Source organism: Oncorhynchus kisutch, linkage group LG18 (genome assembly GCF_002021735.2).
Source record: "Oncorhynchus kisutch isolate 150728-3 linkage group LG18, Okis_V2, whole genome shotgun sequence".
Lineage (NCBI taxonomy): Eukaryota > Metazoa > Chordata > Actinopteri > Salmoniformes > Salmonidae > Oncorhynchus > Oncorhynchus kisutch.
In genome coordinates, this window is record NC_034191.2 from 8938742 (window position 1) to 8951991 (window position 13250).

The window sequence follows — 13250 nt, forward strand, 5'->3', positions numbered from 1 at the left end:
AGAGAGAGAGTTAGAGAAAGAGAGAGAGCACTAGGCAGAGAGAGAGTCAGAGAAAGAGAGAGAGCACTAGGCAGAGAGAGAGAGTTTATAAAAATGTAAATACCACAAGAAAAGGGCAACCAGTTAAGAACAAACACCACTGTAAATACAACCCTTATTTATGTTTATTTGTTTTCCCTTTTGTACTTTAACTCTGCACACAATATGAAATGTCTTTATTCTTTTGGAACCTTGTGAGTGTAATGTTTACTGTTTATTTTTTATTCTTTATTTCACTTTTGTTTATTATCTATTTCACTTGCTTTGGCAATGTAAACACATGTTTCCCATGCCAATAAAGCCATTCAATTGAAATGAACTGAATTGAGAGAGAGAGAGAGAGCACCAGACAGGGAGTGCTATGCAGAGAGATGGAGGCAGAGAGAGAGAGAGAGAGAGAGAGAGAGAGAGAGAGAGAGAGCACCAGACAGAGAGTGCTATGCAGAGAGATGGAGGCAGAGAGAGAGAGAGATGCTTATTTATTTTATCTTGTGTCCTTTACCATTTGTACATTGTTAAAACACTGTATATATAATATGACATTTGTAATGTCTTTATTGTTTTGAAACTTCTGTATGTGTAATGTTTACTGTTAATTTTTATTGTTTATTTCACTTTATATATTATCTACCTCACTTGCTTTGGCAATGTTAACACATGTTTCCCATGCCAATAAAGCCCCTTGAATTGAATTGAATTGAGAGAGAGAGAGAGAGAGAGAGAGCACCAGACAGAGAGTGCTATGCAGAGAGAGAGAGAGAGAGAGAGAGCAAAGAGAGAGAGAGAGCGAGAGAGAGAGCACCAGACAGGGAGTGCTATGCAGAGAGGTGGAGACAGAGAGAGAGAGGGAGCGAAAGAGAGAGAGAGCACCAGACAGAGAGTGCTATGCAGAGAGATGGAGGCAGAGAGAGAGAGAGAGAGAGAGAGAGCACCAGACAGAGAGTGTTATGCAGAGAGATGTATACAGAGAGAGAGAGAGAGAGAGAGAGAGAGCACCAGACAGAGAGTGCTATGCAGAGAGATGGAGACAGAGAGAGAGAGAGAGAGAGAGAGAGAGCACCAGACAGAGAGTGCTATGCAGAGAGATGGAGACAGAGAGAGAGAGAGAGAGAGAGAGAGAGAGAGCACCAGACAGAGAGTGCTATGCAGAGAGATGGAGGCAGAGAGAGAGAGAGAGAGAGAGAGAGAGAGAGAGAGAGAGAGAGCACCAGACAGAGAGTGCTATGCAGAGAGATGGAGACAGAGAGAGAGAGGGAGAGAGAGAGAGAGAGAGCACCAGACAGAGAGTGCTATGCAGAGAGATGGAGACAGAGAGAGAGAGAGAGAGAGAGAGAGAGAGAGAGAGAGAGCACCAGACAGAGAGTGCTATGCAGAGAGATGGAGACAGAGAGGGAGTGAGAGAGAGAGAGAGAGCACCAGACAGAGAGTGCTATGCAGAGAGATGGAGACAGAGAGAGAGAGAGCGAGAGAGAGCACCAGACAGAGAGTGCTATGCAGAGAGATGGAGACAGAGAGGGAGCGAGAGAGAGAGAGAGAGAGAGAGAGAGAGAGAGAGAGAGAGAGAGAGCACCAGACAAAGAGTGCTATGCAGAGAGATGGAGACAGAGAGGGAGCGAGAGAGAGAGAGAGAGAGAGAGAGAGAGAGAGAGAGAGAGAGCGCACCAGACAAAGAGTGCTATGCAGAGAGATGGAGACAGAGAGAGAGAGAGGGAGCGAGAGACAGAGAGACCGCTGCATGCTACTCACTGCCCGGCAGGAGCACCAGAGGAGATGGAGCTATAGTGCTGAGAACGAAAGAAAAGAAGGGAAGAGTGACGTAGAGAAAGATAATATAAGAGGAGAAAGGGAAGAGGGGAATCTGGGGCAGATGCACATTAGTGACAGACATTAACATCGGCAGGCTGGAGCACGTGAACGAGGCTTGGAGACACATCATAAGAAGAGAAGAAGCGTGAGAGCTGAACGCTGTGAAGGATGACAGAGCACCAGTCCTGAGATCAACCCTCATCCTTCCCCCTCTCCTCGCCCCTCCTCTGACCCCCATCCCCAACATTACCCTCCTCCCTCTCTCTCTCTCTCTCTCTCTCTCTGTGGTTAGACAAGACATGATGACCGGTCCTGACCAGATTCCACTCTCATCGCATCCTTGTGGAACCACTTCATCTACTCTGGACTTCTTCTCAGCATTCTGACTGTTCCGACTACTTTCACATATTCTCTTCAGGAGAAGACAGGAAGGAATACCATATTCTCTCCAGAAGACAGGAAGGAATACCGTATTCTCTCCAGGAGAAGACAGGAAGGAATACCGTATTCTCTCCAGGAGAAGACAGGAAGGAAGACCGTATTCTCTCCAGGAGAAGACAGGAAGGAAGACTATATTCTCTCCAGGAGAAGACAGGAAGGAATACCGTATTCTCTCCAGGAGAAGACAGGAAGGAAGACCGTATTCTCTCCAGGAGAAGACAGGAAGGAAGACCATATTCTCTCCAGGAGAAGACAGGAAGGAAGACCGTATTCTCTCCAGGAGAAGTCAGGAAGGAAGACCGTATTCCCTCCAGGAGAAGACAGGAAGGAAGACCGTATTCTTTACAAGACAAGACAAGTAGGGGGAAGTTTGTCATCTCCTTTCTGTGAGGACTGACTTTTTTTCTTCAGAGGGAAGATAAGGACCGACAACATCGAGAAGACTTACAGTTTTACTGAGGTACAAAACAACAACACTGAGAAAGAAACAACATTTTAAACACGGAAAGAATACTGGACATTCTAACTTCAACAGGTCTTTTCAACAAAAGATCAAGACATTTTAAAACTTTATCTCAGTCTCTCTCTATTCATCCACTTCTCTTGGACTCTCTGTCCTGAAAATGTCTCTGTGAGGGTCAGTCGGTCCATCCAGCCCAGCCATGCAGGTGTCTATAGCCTGTACGGACCCCCACATGAAACGTGGAAATGGGGACCACAAGAATGCCACCAGCCCGGGGAATGCAGCTCGGGCCAAGTTCAGAACCGTGGCCATCATAGCACGTAGCTTTGGGGCGTTCGCACCCCGACACCACATCTCCCTCAAAGAGTCTACAGGGAAACTGACCGGCATGAAATACAGGTGAGTGTGGGTGTGTGTGAGTGTGTGTGTGTGTCTGTGTGCTTGCGTGTGTGTGTGTGTGTGTGTGTGTGTGAGAGAGAGAGTATGTGGCTGAAGTTTGGGGTTAGCATAGTGTGTGTTGTATCATTAACGTAGTCAATTCAATTCAAGGGGCTTTATTGGCATGGGAAACATGTGTTAACAATGCCAAAGCAAGTGAGGTAGATAATATACAAAAGTGAAATAAACAATAAAAATGAACAGTAAACATTGCACATACAGAAGTTTCAAAACAATAAAGACATTACAAATGTCATAAATAAAATAAATAAGCATAAATATAGGTTGTTTTAAAATGGTGTTTGTTCTTCACTGGTTGCCCTTTTCTTGAGGCAACAGGTCACACATCTTGCTGCTATGAATTTCACCCAGTAGATATGGGAGATAATCAAAATTGGATTTGTTTTCGAATTCTTTGTGGGTCTGTGTAATCTGAGGGAAATATGTATCTCTAATATGGGCATACATTTGGCAGGAGGTTAGGAAGTGCAGCTCAGTTTCCACCTCATTTTGTGGGCAGTGAACACATAGTCTTCTCTTGGGAGCCATGTCTGCCTAAGGTGGCCTTTCTCAATAGCAAGGCTATGTTCAATGAGTCTGTACATAGTCAAAGCTTTCCTTAAGTTTGTGTCAGTCACAGTGGTCAGGTATTCTGCCACTGTGTACTCTCTGTTTAGGGACAAATAGCATTCTAGTTTGCTCTGTTTTTTTGTTAATTCATTCCAATGTGTCCAGTAGTTATCTTTTAGTTTTCTCATGATTTGGTTTGAAGGACTGTTGGAAGGACAGTTTGAATGACAGTTTGAAGGACTGTTGGAAGGACAGTTTAAGGACTGTTGGAAGGACTGTTGGAAGGACAGTTTGAAGGACAGTTTGAGGACTGTTGGAAGGACAGTTGGAAGGACTGTTGGAAGGACAGATGGAAGGACTGTTGGAAGGACTGTTTGAAGGACTGTTTGAAGGACTGTTGGAAGGACAGATGGAAGGACTGTTGGAAGGACTGTTTGAAGGACTGTTTGAAGGACTGTTGGAAGGACTGTTGGAAGGACTGTTGGAAGGACTGTTGGAAGGACAGTTGGAAGGACTGTTGGAAGGACAGATGGAAGGACTGTTGGAAGGACAGTTGGAAGGACTGTTTGAAGGACTGTTGGAAGGACTGTTGGAAGGACAGTTGGAAGGACTGTTGGAAGGACAGATGGAAGGACTGTTTGAAGGACTGTTGGAAGGACTGTTGGAAGGACAGTTGGAAGGACTGTTGGAAGGACAGTTGGAAGGACAGTTGGAAGGACTGTTGGAAGGACAGATGGAAGGACTGTTGGAAGGACAGTTGGAAGGACAGTTGGAAGGACTGTTGGAAGGACTGTTGGAAGGACTGTTGGAAGTACAGTTGGAAGGACAGTTTGAAGGACAGTTTGTAGGACAGTTGGAAGGACTGTTGGAAGGACTGTTGGAAGGACTGTTGGAAGGACAGTTTGAAGGACAGTTTGTAGGACAGTTGGAAGGACTGTTGGAAGGACTGTTGGAAGGACTGTTGGAAGGACAGTTTCGACCAGTTTCTCACCGCTGGAAAATAATCCATCTGACCTGGAAATTATTATGTGGATTACAGTTAATGGATATTCTATAAGGGTTGATACATTCTGTTGTGCAGGGAAATTCTCTGAAACAAAGAGTGATCAAATTAAGATAGCACACCTGTAGGTGATCAATCTGTCGTCATGCCCTTTAGCAATGCACTTAACCCTAATTTGCTTCACGGGATCTGTACTACTTTGGCCCTGTAAAACAACACATTGTACTGCAGGCATCTGATGACATACACTACCGGTCAGAGGTTTTACAACATCTACTCATTCAAGGATTTTTCTTTATTTTTTACTATTTTCTACATTGTAGAAATGTAGTGAAGACATCAAAACTATGAAAAACACATATGGAATAATGTAGTAACCAAAAAAGTGTTAAACAAATCAAAATATATTTTATATTTTAGATTCTTCAAATAGGCACCCTTTGCCTTGATGACAGCTTTGCACACTCTTGGCATTCTCTAAACCAGCTTCATGATTAGTCACCTGGAATGCATTTCAGTTAACAGGTGTGCCTTGTTAAAAGATAATTTGTGGAATTTCTTTCCTTCTTAATGTGTTTGAGCCAATCAATTGTGTTGTGACAAGGTAAAGGGGATATGTAGAAGATAGCCCTATTTGGTAAAAGACCAAGTCCATATTATGGCAAGAACAGCCTAATATGCAAAGCGAAATGACAGTCCATCATTGCTTAGGTCAGTCAATATGGAAAATTTCAGAAACGTTGAATGTCAAGTGCAATCGCAAAAACCATCAGGCGCTATGATGAAACTGGCTCTCATGAGGACCGCCACAGGACAGGAAGACCCAGAGTTACCTCTGCTGTAGAGGATAAATTCATTAGAGTGACCAGCCTCAGAAATTGCAGCCAAAATAAATGCTTCACAGTGTTCAAGTAACAGACACATCTCAACATCAACTGTTCAGAGGAGACTGTGTGAATCAGGCCTTCGTGGCCGAATTGCTGCAAAGAAACCAATACTAAAGGACACCAATAAGAAGAAGAGACTTGCTTGGGCCAAGAAACACGAGCAATGGACATTTGACAGGTGGGAATTTGTCCTTTGGTCTGGAGTCCAAATTTGAGATTTTTGGTTCCAACCACCGTGTCTTTGTGAGACGCGGTGTGGGTGAAGAGATGATCTCCGCATGTGTGGTTTCCACCGTGAAGCATGAAGGAGAAGGTGTGATTGTATGGGGGTGCTTTGCTGTTGACACTATCGGTGATTTATTAAGAATTCAAGGCACACTTAACCAGCATGGCTACCACAGCATTCTGCAGCAATACGCCATCCCATCTGATTTGCGCTTAGTGGGACTATCATTTGTTTTTCAACAGGACAATGACCCAACACACCTCCAGTCTGTGTAAGGGCTATTTGACCAAGAAGGAGAGTGATGGAGTGCTGCATCAGGTGACCTGGCCTCCACAATCTCCCGACCTCAATCAAATTGAGATGAATTGCGATGAGTTGGACCGCAGAGGAAAGGTAAAGCAGCCAACAAGTGCTCAGTATATGTGGGAAAAGCATTCCAGGTGAAGCTGGTTGAGAGAATACCAAGAGTGTGCAAAGCTGTCATCAAGGCAATGGGTGGCTATTTGAAGAATCTAAAATCTAAAATATATTTTGATTTGTTTAACACTTTTTTTTAGTACTGCATGATTCCATATGTGTTATTTCATAGACTTGATGTCTTCACTATCATTCTACTAAGTAGAAAACAGTAAAAATAAAGGAAACGGTAGTGTATGTATATATATTTATTTGTACTGCAGGGATTTCAGAGCAGAGAGTGACTGAGAAGGGTTTTATGATGCAGGGTTATAAGATAAAAGTGTATTCTGTGTCAGAGAGTCATCTGATGCATTTCAAGCATGTGGTGTGGAATACGCATATAGCATGCAGCATATTTCTGCACCACCCCTGTGTAGATGTAATTATCATCTGACCGTGTTGCACCTTGATCTAGGAAAGGGGTGAAACACACACACACTCTGAGATCATGTATTCATCACAAATATGTTCCTCTTGAAAATCAACATATTGACAATGAAACCAATCAACTGAAGTGTATATAATCAATAATCAATGTATTGATGAAAGACACCCCAGTGAGCCTTTTGGGAAATCCCATTGAGATTTGATCTCTCTCTCTCTCTCTCTCTCTCTCTCTCTCTCTTTCTCTCTCTCACACACACAAACACACACAAACACACACATTACATAACACACTCACTCGAGCAAAGGCATTTACACAAGAAACTCTTACAGTACTTAGTGGTGAGCTACAGCTCTGAGAGCAGTCTCTGGTTCCTCTGCTGTCATTACACTGATGGACACACGCAGGCACGCACCCATGCACGCACACACGCACGCACGCACGCACGCACACACACACACACACACACACACACACACACACACACACACACACACACACACACACACACACACACACACACACACACACACACACACACACACACACACACACACACAAATCAGGATCTCAGCGATCACTGCCTCATTGCCTGCATCAGCTATGGGTCCTCGGTCAAACGACCACCCCTCATCACTGTCAAACACTCCCTAAAACACTTCTGCGAGCAGGCCTTTCTAATCGACCTGGCCCAGGTATCCTGGAAGGATATTGACCTCATCCCGTCGGTTGAGGATGCCTGGTCGTTTCTTTAAAAGTAATTTCCTCACCATCTTAAATAAGCATGCCCTTTTCAAAAGATATAGAGCTAAGAACAGGTATAGCCCTTGGTTCACTCCAGACCTGACTGCCCTCGACCAGCACAAAAACATCCTGTGGCGGACTGCACTAGCATCAAATAATCATCTCGATAAACAACCTTTCAGGGAAGTCAGGAACCAATACACACAGTCAGTCAGGAAAGCAAAGGATAACTTTTTCAAACAGAAATTTGCATCCTGTAGCTCTAACTCCAAAAAGTTCTGGGACACTGTAAAGTCCATGGAGAACAAGAGCACCTCCTCCCAGCTGCTCAATGCACTCAGGCTAGGCGACACGGTCATCACCGATATATCCATGATAATCAAACATTTCAATAAGCATTTCTCAACGGCTGGCCATGTTTTCCTCCTGGCTACCCCAACCCCGGCCAACAGCTCCGCACCCCCCGCAGCTACTTGCCCGAGCCTCCCCCGCTTCTCCTTCACACAAATCTAGATTCCAGATGTTGTGAAAGAGCTGCAAAACCTGGACCCTTACAAATCAGCTGGGCTAGACAATCTGGACCCTCTCTTTCTAAAATGATCCGCCGCCATTGTTGCAACCCCTATTACCAGTCTGTTCAACCTCTCTATTGTTTCGTCCGAGATCCCTAAAGATTGGAAAGCGGCCACGGTCATCCTCCTCTTCAAAGGGGGTGACACTCTAGACCCAAACTGTTACAGACCTATATCCATCCTGCCCTGCCTTTCTAAAGTCTTTGAAAGCCAAGTTAATAAACAGATCACCGACCATTTCGAATCCCACCGTAACTTCTCTGCTGTGCAATCCGGTTTCTGCGCTGGTCACCGGTGCACCTCAGCCACGCTCAAGGTCCTAAACGATATCATAACCGCCATCGATAAAAGACAGTACTGTGCAGCCGTCTTCATCGACCTGGCCAAGGCTTTCGACTCTGTCAATCACCGTATTCTTATCGGCAGACTCAATAGCCTTGATATCTCAGATGACTGCCACGCCTGGTTAACCAACTACTTCGCAGATAGAGTTCAGTGTGTAAAATCAGAGGGCCTGTTGTCCGAACCTCTGGCAGTCTCTATGGGGGTGCCACAGGGTTCAATTCTCGGGCCGACTCTTTTCTCTGTATATATCAACGATGTGCCTCTTGCTGCGGGTGATCCCCTGATCCACCTCTACGCAGACAATATCATTCTGTATACATCGGGCCCTTCTTGGACACTGCGTTAATTAACTAACCTCCAACCGATCTTCAATGCCATACAACACTACTTTCGTGGCCTCCAACTGCTATTAAACACTAGCAAAACCAAATGCATGCTTTTCAACCGTTCACTGCCCACACCCGCCCGACTAGCATCACTACTCTGGACGGTTCTGACCTAGAATACGTGGACAACTACAAATACCTAGGTGTCTGGCTAGACTCTAAACTCTCCTTGCAGACTCATATCAAACATCTCCAATCCAAAATCAAATCTAGAGTCGGCTTCCTATTTCGCAACAAAGCCTCCTTCCCCCACACCGCCAAACTTACCCTAGTAAAGCTGACTATTCTACCGATCCTCGACTTCGGCGATGTCATCTACAAAATAGCTTCCAACACTCTACTCAGCAAATTGAATGCAGTCTATCACAGTGCCATCCGTTTTGTTACCAAAGCGCCTTATACCAACCACCACTGCGACCTGTATGCTCTAGTCGGCTGGCCCTCGCTACATATTTGTCGCCAGACCCACTGGCTCCAGGTCATCTATAAATCTATGATAGGTAAAGCTCCGCCTTATCTCAGCTCACTGGTCACGATAACAACACCCAACCGTAGCACGCGCTCCAGCAGGTCTATCTCACTGGTCACTATAACAACATCCATCCGTAGCACGTGCTCCAGCAGGTATATCTCACTGGTCACGATAACAACACCCACCTGTAGCACGCGCTCCAGCAGGTCTATCTCACTGGTCACGATAACAACATCCACCCGTAGCACGCCCTCCAGCAGGTATATCTCACTGGTCACGATAACAACATCCACCCGTAGCACGCGCTCCAGCAGGTCTATCTCACTGGTCACGATAACAACACCCACCCGTAGCACGCGCTCCAGCAGGTATATCTCACTGGTCACGATAACAACACCCACCCGTAGCACGCGCTCCAGTAGGTCTATCTCACTGGTCACCATAACAACACCCACACGTAGCACGCGCTCCAGCAGGTCTATCTCACTGGTCACCATAACAACACCCACCCGTAGCACGCGCTCCAGCAGGTATATCTCACAGGTCACGATAACAACACCCACCCGTAGCACGCGCTCCAGCAGGTATATCTCACTGGTCACCATAACAACACCCACCCGTAGCACGCGCTCAAGCAGGTCTATCTCACTGGTCACGATAACAACACCCACACGTAGCACACGCTCCAGCAGGTATATCTCACTGGTCACGATAACAACATCCATCCGTAGCACGCGCTCCAGCAGGTCTATCTCACTGGTCACGATAACAACACCCACATGTAGCACGCGCTCCAGCAGGTCTATCTCACTGGTCACGATAACAACATCCACCCGTAGCACGCGCTCCAGCAGGTCTATCTCACTGGTCACGATAACCGTAGCACGCGCTCCAGCAGGTCTATCTCACTGGTCACGATAACAACACCCACCCGTAGCACGCGCTCCAGCAGGTATATCTCACTGGTCACGATAACAACACCCACCCGTAGCACGCGCTCCAGCAGGTATATCTCACTGGTCACGATAACAACACCCACCCGTAGCACGCGCTCCAGCAGGTCTATCTCACTGGTCACCATAACAACACCCACACGTAGCATGCGCTCCAGCAGGTATATCTCACTGGTCACCATAACAACACCCACCCGTAGCACGCGCTCCAGCAGGTCTATCTCACTGGTCACCATAACAACACCCACCCGTAGCACGCGCTCCAGCAGGTATATCTCACTGGTCACGATAACAACACCCACCCGTAGCACGCGCTCCAGCAGGTATATCTCACTGGTCACCATAACAACACCCACCCGTAGCACGCGCTCCAGCAGGTCTATCTCACTGGTCACGATAACAACACCCACACGTAGCACGCGCTCCAGCAGGTATATCTCACTGGTCACGATAACAACATCCATCCGTATCACGCGCTCTAGCAGGTATATCTCACTGGTCACGATAACAACATCCACACGTAGCACGCGCTCCAGCAGGTCTATCTCACTGGTCACGATAACAACATCCACCCGTAGCACGCGCTCCAGCAGGTATATCTCACTGGTCACGATAACAACATCCACACGTAGCACGTGCTCCAGCAGGTATATCTCACTGGTCACGATAACAACACCCACCCGTAGCACGCGCTCCAGCAGGTCTATCTCACTGGTCACGATAACAACATCCACCCGTAGCACGCGCTCCAGCAGGTATATCTCACTGGTCACGATAACAACACCCACACGTAGCACGCGCTCCAGCAGGTATATCTCACTGGTCACGATAACAACATCCATCCGTAGCACGCGCTCTAGCAGGTATATCTCACTGGTCACGATAACAACATCCACACGTAGCACGCGCTCCAGCAGGTCTATCTCACTGGTCACGATAACAACATCCACCCGTAGCACGCGCTCCAGCAGGTATATCTCACTGGTCACGATAACAACATCCACACGTAGCACGCGCTCCAGCAGGTCTATCTCACTGGTCACGATAACAACATCCACCCGTAGCACGCGCTCCAGCAGGTATATCTCACTGGTCACGATAACAACATCCACACGTAGCACGTGCTCCAGCAGGTATATCTCACTGGTCACGATAACAACATCCACATGTAGCACGCGCTCCAGCAGGTCTATCTCACTGGTCACGATAACAACATCCACCCGTAGCACGCGCTCCAGCAGGTATATCTCACTGGTCACGATAACAACACCCTACGCGCTCCAGCAGGTATATCTCACTGGTCATCCCAAAAGCCAGCGTATCCTTTGGCCGCCTTTCCTTCCAGTTCTCTGCTGCCAGTGACTGGAACCAATTGAAAAAAAAATAGCTTAAGCTGCAGACTTATATTTCCCTCACTAACTTTAAACATCAGCTATCTGAGCAGCTAACCGATCGCTGCAGCTGTACATAGGCCATCTGTAAATAGCCTACCTAATCTACCTACCTCATCCCCATATTGTTTTTATTTACTTTGATGCTCTTTTGCACACCAGTATCACTACTTACACACCAGTAACACTACTTACACACCAGTATCACTACTTACACACCAGTATCACTCATTACACACCATCATCTGCTCATCATCATCTGCTCATTTATCACTCCAGTGTTAATCTGCTAAATTGTAATTACTTCGCTACTATGACCTATTTATTGCCTTACCTCCTCACTCCATTTGCACACACTGTATATAGACTTTTCCTATTGTGTTATTGACTGTATGTTTGTTTATCCCATGTGTAACTCTGTGTTGTTTTTTCTGTCGCACTGCTATGCTTTATCTTGGCCAGGTCACAGTTGTAAATGAGAACTTGTTCTCAACTAGCTTACCTGGTTAAATGAAGGTGAAATAAACACACACAAACACACACACAGACACACAGCATTCTCAGGGTACTATCCCTCGCACAGTAGAATATGTGTTTTCTATAGAACAGCACAGGACCAGAGAGCCGTCAGACTGTCAGTATAGGGCCAGAGAGCCATCAGACTGTCAGTATAGGGCCACAGAGCCGTCAGACTGTCAATATAGGGCCAGAGAGCCGTCAGACTGTCAGTATAGGGCCACAGAGCCGTCAGACTGTCAGTATAGGGCCACAGAGCTGTCAGACTGTCAGTATAGGACCACAGAGCTGTCAGACTGTCAGTATAGGGCCAGAGAGCCGTCAGACTGTCAGTATAGGGCCACAGAGCCGTCAGACTGTCAGTATAGGGCCACAGAGCCGTCAGACTGTCAGTATAGGGCCAGAGAGCCGTCAGACTGTCAGTATAGGACCACAGAGCCGTCAGACTGTCAGTATAGGACCACAGAGCTGTCAGACTGTCAGTATAGGGCCAGAGAGCCGTCAGACTGTCAGTATAGGGCCACAGAGCCGTCAGACTGTCAGTATAGGGCCAGAGAGCCGTCAGACTGTCAGTATAGGACCACAGAGCCGTCAGACTGTCAGTATAGGGCCAGAGAGCTGTCAGACTGTCAGTATAGGGCCAGAGAGCCGTCAGACTGTCAGTATAGGACCACAGAGCTGTCAGACTGTCAGTATAGGGCCAGAGAGCCGTCAGACTGTCAGTATAGGACCACAGAGCTGTCAGACTGTCAGTATAGGGCCAGAGAGCCGTCAGACTGTCAGTATAGGGCCACAGAGCCGTCAGACTGTCAGTATAGGGCCACATAGCTGTCAGACTGTCAGTATAGGGCCAGAGAGCCGTCAGACTGTCAGTATAGGGCCACAGAGCCGTCAGACTGTCAGTATAGGGCCACATAGCTGTCAGACTGTCAGTATAGGGCCAGAGAGCCGTCAGACTGTCAGTATAGGGCCACAGAGCCGTCAGACTGTCAGTATAGGGCCACAGAGCCGTCAGACTGTCAGTATAGGGCCACATAGCTGTCAGACTGTCAGTATAGGACCACAGAGCTGTCAGACTGTCAGTATAGGGCCAGAGAGCCGTCAGACTGGCAGTATAGGGCCACAGAGCCATCAGACTGTCAGTATAGGGCCAC

General features: G+C 46.9%; 1 protein-coding gene across 2 annotated transcripts in view; it reads left to right on the plus strand.

Annotated features, from left to right (window-relative positions):
- kcnab1a (potassium voltage-gated channel subfamily A regulatory beta subunit 1a) overlaps positions 1-13250 on the plus strand; it is a 205656-nt gene that overhangs the window by 27334 nt on the left and 165072 nt on the right. Inside the window, exon 1 of one of the 2 annotated variants that reach the window (XM_031796437.1) lies at positions 1691-3148. The exons of the other annotated variant lie outside the window; for it this stretch is intronic. Within the exon in view, the coding sequence (XP_031652297.1) occupies positions 2949-3148 (200 nt within the window). The 5' untranslated portion in view covers positions 1691-2948. Of the gene's footprint in view, positions 1-1690; positions 3149-13250 lie in introns of those variants that run through there. 2 annotated transcript variants of the gene reach the window in all.